Source organism: Danio rerio, chromosome 13 (assembly GCF_052040795.2).
Source record: "Danio rerio strain M-AB ecotype USA chromosome 13, GRCz13ab, whole genome shotgun sequence".
Classification (NCBI taxonomy): domain Eukaryota; kingdom Metazoa; phylum Chordata; class Actinopteri; order Cypriniformes; family Danionidae; genus Danio; species Danio rerio.
In genome coordinates, this window is record NC_141033.1 from 10,379,562 (window position 1) to 10,393,209 (window position 13,648).

At 36.5% G+C, this 13,648-nt stretch overlaps 1 protein-coding gene across 24 annotated transcripts in view; it reads right to left on the reverse strand.

Annotated features, from left to right (window-relative positions):
* Positions 1–601: 601 nt before the first annotated feature.
* The window catches only part of six3a (SIX homeobox 3a), an 89,045-nt gene continuing 75,998 nt past the window's right edge, over positions 602–13,648 (reverse strand). For 23 of the 24 annotated variants that reach the window (XM_087277481.1, XM_087277478.1, XM_087277476.1 and 20 more), the window contains 2 exons: positions 3,189–3,726; positions 602–1,682 (listed from right to left, as the gene is read on the reverse strand). In XM_087277481.1, the coding sequence (XP_087133607.1) occupies positions 1,490–1,682; positions 3,189–3,493 (498 nt within the window). In that variant the 5' untranslated portion in view covers positions 3,494–3,726 and the 3' untranslated portion in view covers positions 602–1,489. 24 annotated transcript variants of the gene reach the window in all.

Sequence of the window (13,648 nt, forward strand, 5' to 3'; positions counted from 1 at the left end):
GTGTTAAATCAGTTTACTGTTACGGTAAAAAAAACAGCTTAAACAAAATAATTAATTGTTAACTCCTGTTCAGTGAAAGTCAATTTTGACTCAGTTGCAATAATTCGTCTACAAACTTGGCAAGTAGTTTATATGATAACTTTAGTCATTAGTGTAATACATTGCATTTTACATCAAATGGTTTATGTTTGTGAAAGCGCGATGTAAATATTCTGGAGCAAACTTCTGAAGTTCTGAATTAAAGTGCTTTTATGGTTTTCTGTTTGTGCATGCAAATTATATATACTCGCCCACAGGGAGCTTTCTCCTTGCCTAGCTCAATTTTGAATGAATAGCCGTTTCGTTGACTACAATGGGACACTGGGCCAGGGGAGGAGTTCCCCATGACTAGTCAATTTAATAGCGCCTTCACTTAATTTTTGCACTGTGCACATTTGCACCTGACTGTTAACAAATTTATGTCGTTTGTTCTGAAAATGTTTCTGTAATGTGTATATGTAAAAATTCTGTTACATGATTGATAAACATTTTATGCACTCCGAGAAGATAGTTTGAATGTTGTTGTAGAAAATGACTTGTGGAAATGACACACAAAATACAGTTTTATAACAAAATTGAATACTGTATTTTCAGTTTAGAAACGTATACATTAACAGAAACACGCAAGAAAGTAGTATTGAATTATAAGCGCTGGACTGGAAACATGAAGTAGACTTGGTCAGTCGATGATGATATCCAATATTTTCTTTTGCATTAATCTCGACTGATATTTCATAGTCACTAGCGTTCTTTTCATGGCATAAAACAGAGAAACAAAACGCCTAGCACTTAATAGTTACGTTTTGACGAATAGTTTATGTAGGGACACCAAGCCAAGAAAAGTGAACAGGGATAGAAAAGAGAATGGGAATAGCAATATTATTTACAGACGTATTTCTACACATATATTACAGACTGGGAGAATGATCGCATTATTTAAGATATACATAATTCAATATAAAATCTCGAAATAAAAATAAAAATCTGATACAGTCATAACGATTCAGTTCCACATTTGACCAGTACCCCACACAGGCAGTGACAGAAGTGTAGTAAAAAGGTGCTTACGACTCAAATGATTGTCTGATGAACATAAAAGAAAAAAAGGATTGCATCCTGGCTGCTCGTCGTCACTCGGACTAAAACAGAAAAAAAGGCGTTGGACACCGCTTTCTGGTAATTCCCTCTTCACGGTGGTCCTGGTAGACATAATAACGTGGGGCATTTCCCCATATACAAAAATGAGAAAAAATATATTTAGATATATATATATCATGCAAGTGGTGGGGTGGGGGAAAGGTGTGGGGTCCATTGAAAGCGCTTGAAAAAAGACGTGCTTTTATGCTTTTCTTTTTATAATAGTAATATCAATTGGTCCTTTTTCATCTTCCCCGATAATTAATAAAGTTTTTCAGGTCCATTCTCCTTTATATATTTCTCTGTGTGCGTATCATACGTCGCATTCCGAGTCACTTGATGTTACTGAAAGAATTGACGTGCCCGTGTCGACTCGTTCTGTCATACTCGAGACACTGGTTGTTGGACTAGCCGCAGTTGATGGCGACTCCGCCGAACTCCGTGGGGTGCAGCCGGATTCTGAAAGGGACCGCATGCCATTCTGCCCTATTGCTTGATGCTGGAGCCTATAGCAGAAAAATAAGAGAGTGGTATGTTATTTAAATTAAAAATTCCTAGGCCATTTTCTCCACCTAAATGCACCTTCTCTGTTAAACAGCATTTTTAATAGAAACGAGATATCTTAAATAAAGCGACAGTTCAACTTGCTAATTTAAAACTACTTGAAGGAAATGCTACAGCTACATTTTTGGAAAGCGGTTATACACAATGCACGGTCGCTACAAGAATTAGTCTACATACCAAAATAATAGCATGCTCATAGACTGTCGTCGAGATTTGATTGACTTGCTAGATTATTTTTTAACTTGCAATGGTACAATTAAGTATTAGTCCGATTTGTATGTTTACATGTTCAAATCAGCTGACGTCAGATGAAGATTAGTCTTGCTATGTTATACATGAACAAAAATCTCATAGTTCATTTGTTTTTTGTTTTTTTGGCGATGTGTAATTATCCAGTCAAGTGCTTTTTGTAGATCTATGCATTAAATGATACAATGATATTAAATGATATAAATCAGTTCCATAGTTAAATGTCCTTTTTCGTTCCCAAGATACACAGTAATATATATATATATATATATATATATATATATATATATATATATATATATATATATATATATATACATATACATACACACACACACACACACACACACATTCATACATACATACATACGCACACACACAATACAATTTAAAATCAAAATACAAATAAAAAGATTACAGATTTAACAGTCATAGAACATAATAGTCCTTTGCAAAATGTACCACAAACAATTTTATTTATAATTGTGATTTATTTATCAGAGTATGCTGTGTATGTATATTTTAAAAAAATTGTATTTACATTATCATGTAGCAAATCTGTTGAAAAGAATGTTTGTGATAAATTACTTGTTAGAATTAATTGGTTACAATATTAGAAATATAAATCTATTCATAAATAAATTAAAATATCTTTAAAATCTTAAAGAGAAATGCTATAAGTATTTTTTTTATATTTCTAAATTTAGGAGTTATCCACATCTATTCTTTTGTATTATGCAAAAATGTATTGTGAATTTACGACCAAAGCTTAGTAAATTAAAATAGAAACCTTCACATGACTAAGACTATAAAAGGCTATTTTATAACTCAGCATATCTGTGTTGAGAAGCATAAACACGTTTGATTATGTGTTATTTTAATTATGTAAAATTTAATCAGAGGAAACATTTTTTATTAGCTTATATTTATAGTTTAAGGAAAACGATTAAATAGTTCTATCTTGCTTAAAGTGTTTGGTTAAGCCTTTCTAAACATTTTAGCCTACACAACTAAAAAGCCGTCGTTTTCGCTCCCTCATTTGTTGTATTCGTTATAATCTATTTGATTTTGTTTTAACTGCATCACTTCCTACGTTGTGTTTGTGTATTTCCCAACAGATCATTAATAAGTATACATTTAATATCACTGTTGAAGCACACAATTTCTGTAGAACCGTATCAATACATAACATGACTGACCTGTTTTTTGCTGCCGCTGCCCTGTCTCGTTGTCTCCTGTTTTTAAACCAATTTCCGACCTGTGTAGGAGTGAGTCCAGTGGCTTGAGCCAGTTCCCTTTTCTTGCTGGGGTTTGGGTAGGGGTCCTGAAGGTACCACTCTCGTAACAGACTCCGCGTTCGCTCCTTGAAACAATGCGTCTTCTGCTCACCGTCCCAGATGGTTCTAGGCAGGGGAAACTTCTTTCGCACCCTGTACTTATCAACCGGTCCTAGGGGACGCCCGCGTAGTTTCTCGGCCTCCTGATAGTGAGCCTCTAGCCACATCGCTTGTAGTTTACCATGCGAGTCCTTGGTAAACTTGTGGTTCTCCAAAATGTGGTAGAGATCGCGAAAATTGCCGGTGTGAAAGGCGACAACAGCCCGGGCGCGTAGGATGGATTCATGCTTGTTGATCGCCTCGCAAGCACCCGGTGCCACTGGAAGCGACCATAGGAAGCGACCCAGCCGCTCGATGTCCCCGGTCTCCTCCAGCGTCTCGCAGACGCTCGCCACTTGCTCTGGAGAGAAGTTTAGGGTCGGTAGCTGAAACATTGACAAGTCTTCGGGAGACCTGGTGCTGGGCGCACTGCTCGCCAAGAGCAAAGGGCGATCAGCAAAGTTTGGCAGGAAGAAATGAGAGGGATAAAGCTCTAAAGGCGATCTGAAAACCATGGAAATGACCTGAGAGAGAGTGAAATTTGCGAAGGAAAAAAGAACGACGAATTCAGATTGAATGATTCAATAGCTATCGCCTAATGACACCAGCCTCATAATATCTCCCCCTAAATCCACCGTGAGTGTAGCATTGAAATATTTTGTTTCGCTTTTCTATTGGTCTTCTCGGTGTCGTTGTAGGGTTGTCATGGCAGCCCTGCCAATCACTGTCAAGCGTGCCAATCATTAGCCAGTACGTAGAGGCTTTCACCACTTCGGCTGCACGCACGGGGGGTTATCGGGAACTCCAATCTCAACAGCTCCCTCCCTCCCTTGACTCGTGTGAAGTCGAAGCAGACTCTCGCCTATTTGTTGAATGGAATGAGCAATTAGTGGGTGGAATATTATTGTGATCTTAACGAGGCTCGTTAAAGTTAAGAAGATATGTAGGGAGAGAAGGCAGGGGTGGGGTCTCGGGATGACTGTCACGGACACGGGAATTTAAATGAAGCGCTAAAACGGAATCTACTATAGGTGCACAGATAGGCTATTTTATTCTTTAGCACCACTAGAGAAGATATGCTACGATGTTACGCCGTGTCGCTTATCTCATGAATACAGCAGCCGCAAAACGCGTTTGAATTGTGTATTTAAAAGCATGCGCGTATTTGTGGCTAGCTCCCGGAACGTTTTGCATTACAAACGCGTCTCGACGATGTGACCGACCGCTATTCTCACAGTGACAACCGTCGCGCATTCCCGTGGCTGCGCTTTGCTTTTCTTTTTTGCTCGGAGCAAACCACTGGCGCGTAGCCCATACTTGTTTATGGAAGCACGTGATCATTGATTCGCATTTAATGTTTATTTCTTGTCAGTTAGCCTACAGGAGTTATACGAAATCAATTTTTGCACTCCTTTAAAAGTCGTTAAAATTCGAAATAAGTTTCACAAGAATGAAGGACAATATATGTCACGGGGTTCGGCTTGCAGGAGCGTGCTGGAATGGGCTTCCTGGTTTGTATCAAATAGTTTGTGCTGAATAATATTTAAATAGTGCTTAGTTGCTGTTAAATTTGTGCGCGTTCACTCGATCAAGAACATATTGTGAGAACAATAAGAGGCGAGAGACTTACTTCATCTTAATGCTAAAATTATTTTCTGCATTTTCCACGATTGGTTAAAGTCCTAAATTTCTCTTCCAGGTCTTGAATTCAAATAGGTACCTAGGAGTTCATCTGATTATTTAAAAATATTTTGTTATGAACTCACATTCCTGTTCTGATTACACTGTCATAGATTTACACATGCACTGCAAGCTCGTGTGTGTGTGGCAGAAAGGGGCGGGGAAGAGGTCTTTATAGAAGTATTGGGTCACGTTGTGTTTCCAGGATCAAATCTGTTTGTTCTTCTGTCACAGGAAACTTAAGTGAAGTAATTCCAAGTGGCACTTGAAATGGTCCCTTTGGAAAGCTTTTTGGACAGGAAATAACCTGTTACTTCATCATTGGCCATATTTTAAAAATTAACAAGTTGGTCTAGTTATTTACCTTGCTATAGCTTATTGTGGGACTTGTTCTTAAAAGTTTTATTTTATTTATTTATTATTTTATTATTATTATTTGCATGGCACAGTTCAAATATATTTTGCAAAAACTTCGCGCAAATGGTGTAAAGTTTGTTAAATCACTTTGTTTAACATAACCTTTGTGTTCTTTAAGCAAGTAATTAGCATCCCCAAATAAGTTCATTCACCTGGTTTAATCGTCTGTTTATCCCCTAGCTTTCACTGCTCTGTTCTATGCCAAAATCAGCAGGGAGCGAGGTCCTCAATACCGCTGAACGTTTAGCTCCGTCTTTGTTTATTTACTGACAAAGACTTCGCAATAAGAAAGTAATAGCCAGTGGATTATCTCGCAGTTCAACGTATAGAATATGTATATTTGTTTTCGTCAAAATTGTAGTAGGCTATTTTTAATTGATCTGACATTAGACGATTTAAAGTTAACAAGTAATTTCGACTATTATTCTCTCTGAGAGTCATATAGCTCAAATAAAGCTATACGTTTTGTTACGGCATGCCAGAGATCACTGAGAAAAGCTTGGTCGTATGAGAAGGTAAGTAAACCATTTCTTAGCTCTCGATTCAAACTTGCACTCACTTCTTATCACACTAAAACGTGTCCTCCCATCCTCTCTCCAAATGTTGGCAACTACGCGGTTAACATGCATGAGTAATTTTGTGCATTGTGTGGTGAGTCGGGGACTTGCAAGTGTTTGAGAAGGAAAGGGCACGGGACAATGCCTTCTCCCGTTTAAGATTTTATTTTATTTTAAACGCTTTTTCTGTTTTTATACATACACTTAGGTCATTACACACTGCCAAGCAGGAAATCGATCTTCATGTGACGGCGAAAGACAGTTCTATCAAGAGACTTCTTCTCCGGAGCGAAGCGATGGTTTGAGTCTTTCTTTTTACTTTTTTTTTCTTAAACTAACTTTGTGATTTTCGAAACTTTGTTGTTCTATCGATTCTGATCCATTGTTCACTCATTTTGCCCTTACATTACATTTTTATTCGTTTGGTTTTTTCAGCGTTTTACTTGCTTTCATTCATTTATAAAATTAGAGACAAGCTGTTTTCTACTGCGATAAAAACAAATCCATCTGAAACGGCTTGTTTGAAATATGTCCATGAGCTCTGTGCTGCTTCAAGTGTGTAGCATGCGTCTTTGCATCCTATAAGTTTGAAGCATGTTATTTTAAAATAGCTAATTGTTCTGGAAGACTCACCAGAGAGTTGGTCGAGTTCTTAAGAATATTTAGGACTTTAGTAAAAGACACCAAGTAGATCATAATGCGATGGTGGTAGGTTAATCAGTAAGCATCGTTCAGAACCGCTTAGAGTCATGCATATTCCCAGTTTATCTGTTTTAAAGTTGTCATCCTCTGCCGGGACGTTGCTCTCCACTCAGTGAATCACGCGAGACAAGTGCAGCTTGCAGCGTTGTGGGGCCGTCGTAACGGGGCGCAAATGCCCCTTTCTATTCGCTCCGCTTAGGGTCTTAACCTCGGCTGTATTTTGAATCCGCTTGTCTTGTTTAATGTAGGTAACACAATGGAGGCGTTTTATTACTTCTGGCAATATGATGTCACACCTACTTGGGTAGGTAGCCAAGATACCATTTCTGGAAAATGTAAAAATGTTTTGAGTGACAAGTTTTAGATATGTTTTATTTGTTAAAGAATTATATTTTTAACTATTTTTGCGGATCATGTTCATGATCAAAATCCTCATGACTTACTAAATTTAGCATTTTATTAGGCCTATTTAACGCAGGGGGGTTGTTAATTCATTATTTGCATTAGCTATACAACATTTTTGTATATGTATATATTTTCTTGTTTGCCGGGGGAGGGACTCGACATTCTAGCACCATTTTCAACAGAGATGCCCCCCACCACCACCACCCCCCCTTTTTGTGTGGTCTCATTAAGTGGGCATCCTGCTAGGTCTGGGGAGTTATACGGGAGCTGTCCAATCACTGCATTTGCACGGCTTGTTAGCGACATTTAATGAGGGTTCTCTGCGAACCAAGTGAATGGCGCTTCAATGTTAGATTTACCTTGTGTCAACTCGTTACTTCTAATGAAGCCATTGGAGGTTTCGCTAGTGAATGGAGCCGGACGCCTGGAACTGCAGGCCCTCTTTCTTCCGGTTTCTCTTAGTGCTTTGGCTTGGACCAAATCCATACTGTGTGGTGTGGGTGGTGATGACGTGCACTGTGTTTTGGGGTTGGAGGGAGTAGCGAGATATTCTTATAAAGAGATATACGTTGTATCCATTCTGTTTAATTGATTATGTTGATTTTAAGACCCTATTCAGGATCAACGTAAGACCCGTAACCCTTGTTAGAGATAACCTAATTCTTATATCACCCTCCTCGCGATAAATGCCTTCAACCTCAGGCATGTACCACTACCGCAGTTCTTTATTATTCATTTCTGTGCAGCTTTAATTAGTTTCTTTACTAATATAATAGTGATTACTTCTTTACTAGTATATATAGTGATGTGATTTTATTGTGTACTTGATGCATAATTTTACGAATGTATAAATTAATGTACATTAATATAATAACAAAAGTAAAGCTGTACAAATAACAATAACTTAAACACATTTATGAACCAAAGGGACTGCATAGCTTTTTGGCTCTTTTAGATTAGTACAAGAACTGATGTGTGATTTCCCCGATTTAATAAATTGTTTAAAACGCTAGGAGCTTAAGAGTCGATTTAATGTTTTCAAAAAAATTGGTATACGTATTTTGAATTGGGCTGAATTAGATTTTCGTACATCGTCTTTTATTTTGGGTGGAGTTTGATCTTATCTTGCATTTTGTCCTGGTAATCTATTAGTTGTTTTGTCACTGTTGATCTGGTGCAAAATGACAAGATATAACCATTGAGGATGTCATAACGACCCGAGGCAAGCTGACAATAATTCATAAACGCTGCCAATCTGTCACGTTGCATTCACGAAGAGTTTTGTGTTGGAGCTTTTAAATTGGCAGAATGTGAAACGCTGGTCTGCGCCTAGTACGACAACCCAATCTGGAGCAAATCGTCAACATGGGCAAATTATTAGCGCCTCAGTTGAGCTACTGCTGAAAGGGCAGACCCATTCATGATTTTTTGTCTCTTCATCCACTCTCCTTCAGTCATTCATGCTATATAAAGATTCAATTTAGAGATGTTGTAAAAACGAGACTCAGTCGGATGTATTTTGGGATCTTTTTCACTTTAACTTATTCATCCCTATCTTTTTAAGTAATCACATAATTTAATTTATAATTAAGATCATTATTTACATGTGATTGATTTGTGGATTAGGGCACGCGTTTCTGCTTTTAACCCTTCGAAATATTATCACTGTAATACGGATTTGCATCGACACGTCCAAAGTGCAGATAAAATGTTTGTGAGAAAACAGCAAAGAACAAAAGTCCCAATTTTTGAGATATATATTTTGTTAAAATGGGAATAAACTGGCATTAACCTTAAAATAAAAATGCCTATACAGTAGCCTAATGTAACAATAAATTACATGATTAAATACAGCTATTAATCGTGCTTAATTGTTCACATGCATTTCTTTAAACAATTAAATAGATTATATTTTATAGGTAGGCCTACATAGATACTGTTCTAAAGTGAAGTTCGTGAGAAAGCAAAGTACAAAATGCCTTTTCCTGCTCTGCCTAAACTGCCATGTTTAGCATAAGCCTTTTCCTCGTCCTTCATTTGACAGGGAGTCAAGTGACTGAAAAATTACACGAGTGAAACCAGCATATTTAAATGGGACAAGCCCTGCTATTGTAGCTTGACGTGTTTTTGTTCCTGTTATCGAGAATGACAGTGATTGTTGCTTGAGATGATAAATAATAATTGCATTTCGTTTTGTCCACATCAGGTAATTTTTCTATATTAATGTATTTATTTGGACTTAAGTCACTGTTAAACGTGTAGTTTATGTATTGGTATTTTTTTTACATGTTTAATTACTGGCATAATATATAGCTTTTCCCATGTTTTGTCATTTTATTTTTTAAAACTGTTGGTTAAACAATAAATCTGAAAACATTGGCTTAGTGTGCCTGCGTGACCTGTGCTGACCCACAAAAGCTCTCATTTGCAAAGGTTACCAGGAAGTTCTTTGGTAAACATGTCGTATTTAAAACTCTGCTTATCTCTGATATCAATTTACAGTAATTCAAACTCTCTTTCTCTGGGCAAAAAAGGTCAAACAAGTCATCACACAATAAAGACGCAGTCCACAGATTAACCACGAAAGAAACCAAATGCAAACTATATATTACTGATAAGTTATGATATAAATGTTGCGATGCCCTGAAAAATGGTTCAGTTTAGTATAATTTTAGCATATTATACACGAACTACCTATCAGAAGTTTAAGACAAGAAGGCGAACGCTGTTGTAGGCCTACTGTATATGATTACTTGAAATTAACTTGGCAGTTGAAAGTGTAGCATCCAGAACTTGTTATTCATGGGTGAAAAGCATCTGTCGAAAAGGATTTCTGTCTAAAGAAGAGTTTGACCACAGAGATCAATAGACGACGTCTGGATTGCTACATGAGATGAAATGCGCTACATCGCTGTGACAGGTACAAGGCGCTACTTTGAGGAGACGCGCGAAACCTCAACAGGTAGATCTAGGCGTATCCAACGAAAATCTGAAGTGAAAACAAAGAGGGAAAGGATAGTTTTTACGTTACAGTAAACTCATTGAAACATGTTGTTTATTTATAATTTTTTGAATGGTAATCCGATTTTTAAAGGCTACTCTAAAATTTTGTAAAATAATTTTATCAACAAAATGTGCAGTTCAGGGTGATATACAAACAAAATAAGTTTTAGTGTGCTGCTCACCAAAAGAAATAATTTAAACGAATAGAAAATAGAACGAAATTTTTAGTCTTTTTTATATTATTGTTATTATTATTATTATTATTATTCAGTTAGCATTAACAAAAAGAGGCTAAAAAACATTATTTATTTTTTTAATCTGTTTCTTATCTAGAACCTTTGTTTTGCAAAAAATATTTTCATAAAAGTAGATTGTAAAAGTAAATTGTAACCAGTGAATTATTATTTTAGTGTAAATGGTTCATAATGTTTTAAAATTAAGCTTGTGATAAGACTCCAGCCAGTCTGTGTATTCAGTGTCTTTTTGTTTTCAATCCAAAATGAATTAAATGAATCCCAATGCACGTTTCCTTCTTGTTTAGATGGCAATACTACTAAAATACATTAATATAAATAAAATAATAATAACACTAAAACACATTGCCAAAAACAAATGCAATTATAGCATACGAATTTACTGAAACATTAATTTATAGGGTCTGTTCAAATATTTGACCGATATACTTGTCATATCAATGCATATTAATTTTTTATTAGATCACTTAACTAAAGTATTATCAAAAACTCAAGCAGATGTCAAAACGTCTTAAAAATGTTTATGAGTGAATAACATTTGCCCAGTAAGCCCAGTGCACGACGCATTATCCCATGCCCAAATAAAAAATTTATGACTGACAGCTGTAACCTGTAGCCTAGTCTGCCCTTGGTCTTTCAATGGCTGTGATGGTTATCATTCGCCGACATGAATAGATAAATACCCCCCAAAACATCCAAATGATTATCTACTTTTCTGGGTAATGACTAGTGTGGATAGTGCCAGCATGAAAAAATGGCTCAGGTTATATGTGCGATTCTAAGTTAGGCCTCATTTCAAGGGTTCTCAGTCTGTGTGCTGTGACCGCAAAAAAATATGCGCTCGCGCATTCAGACAAGGTGAATCTAAAGTCAAAATGTCGCGCAGAGGTAATGGGAAGTTATTGGGAGGTTGTCCTACCATATTGTCCTGCGGGTCTGTGGTTCATGGCGGGGTTAAAGAAACTGTTGATATCTTTGTTTGCTCTCTCCGCCAAATCCCTTTCCTTCCTAAAAGAGGATGTGTCCTGCCCAGGAGCGCTGCGCTCACCGGCTCGCACCCCTGTTTGTTTTTATAGGTTTACAACATTGACCAAAACAGGAACACAAATAATATTGCGACGTCATAAACTGCACGGTATGGTCTTGTCTTTGTGAAAGCAAACACCCGTCCTCAAACTAAAGTTAATTCTTTGTCTTTGGATTATTGGGGACAAAAATAGCCAGAGTCCTTGTATCCAGTTCTGCCTATTTCCGAGTAACCTGCTATTGTGCGAAAAAAATTCATCGGTCTCCTCAACAGTATTTTAACTAATAATAAGTCTAACTATGTTTAAAAGGTGGATTGGTTTGTTAATAATTTAACAAAAAAAAGTAAATAGCAATAAATACTTTAATATGAATTTTTTGTGTTTATATTTTTATATTTAGTATTGTTGTTGTTGCTGTTTTTATTTTACAAAATAACAAAATATCGACATATTGGCTATAGCAATAGGTTTTAGTGAAGTTAAGAAAAGTATTCTTTAACCGATCAATAAAGAAAGCTAATCCAGGTTGCTACTTTTTATGGCATATTTTAATAAAACAGACATCGAAGTTCATAATGGAGTACATTTCACGATATTTGGAATCACTGATAGGCTATTATCAGTTGCATGAACTCAATTTATTACTCAGTAAAACATTCGAGTTGATATGTTGTCTTTGGATACTATAGTTCATAATACCGAGATGTTCGGAGTATTTGACCGATCAGAACAATAACATTGTCAGCCTGTCACTACTCGAATGACTGGGCTGCTAGGTGTGAGAGTGTATGATATAAAGAGACAGAAGGGGAGGGAACATATTTTATGTCCTCTGTATTCCAGCACATGTCTTGAGGCTCTTAGCATTTTTAGTTTTTTTTCTGTTTGTGTTTGCATGTGTTTATATTGCCTCGATTAGCCTCATTAGATCTTTTTAGCTGCAGAGCACACACTAACAAACTGAACATCATTAGAGCTCACACCTCTCCATCTCTCTTCCACTTCTTCCATCCTCTTCATCTCAGTCGTTTAGTATCAGGTGCATGATGTAACGTAACACAACACTTTTGTATTGTTGCCTTATTGTTTTAATGTTGTGCAACCTATGCAAATCTACATTTTATTTAAGAATCGTATTAGCATATGATTAATATTAATATTTTATTAGGTGACGTTACAATGATCAAAACAATGGCAACCATCGTTTCTGTGGGGTCACATGACATGTTTTTAATTTTAGAGTAGAAACCAAAAATTTAGTTACTTTAAATTGCATTGTTAACTAATTCTTATCACAAGTTTGACGAATTTCCGACTCCAGCAAACATTCGCAAAGTTCCCCGCAAGTTTGCGTGGTTCAAGGTTTCTCGCAAAATGGCATATTTAACTTGAGCAAAGTAAACAAGATAAAACGCAAAACATATTTAATTATGTACATAAACAAGCTGCACTCTATGAGTTTTGGTTTGCTTAGGGATTTAAAACGCAGTTTTCAAGGGTGCGCATGCTCTATTAGCCTACGCGCAACCTAACGTGGTGCAACGGTAATCGGGAATATATAATTTGACGGACAACAAAGACAGAAACCGAGCGTAGCTTAGATGCAATAATCGTACATCATTTTCATCATTTTATTTTATAACCCCGCTACCTGCGTGACGTCACTAACTAGTTTAATAGTTTTGTCCTATAAATCGTCATTTTATCATTAACCGACTGAAATAGCTCATGTGTTGAGGTATAATTAATTTGAACTAATTAATACTTCTGACATTAATATCTCTGTAAGATTTCTGAACAAAATATAGTGATTTATTAGCATGCAACCAACAAACAATTCAGTGACCAGTGTCTAAGCTGAAAATAAAAGAGACTGGAACGTGCTCCGTGACTCCACTGGACAAATGTGAACAATAACAAAATATAGTGCTCTGTAATCCTGTATCTAAAGTATAAATCCTAAATGAAATTCCATAAAAGGATTAGTAGAGTGTCACAGAGGAGCTGTTAAGAGTACCAAAGGTAATTTGTAACCTTAGCAACTACTGGAAATGGGGATTATCACAGCCATGTGGGCTGCCTTTGTGGATTGGGCCAGAGTGAGGTTGCCCAGGATACAACAGGATTCCTAAATAATCATAAAGTGTCACACACCTTTTTAAATTATAATGTATTTAGAGGAATTTATATTATAGATACTGGCAAATCATTGATGTTAAATCAGCCTCTTCTATAAT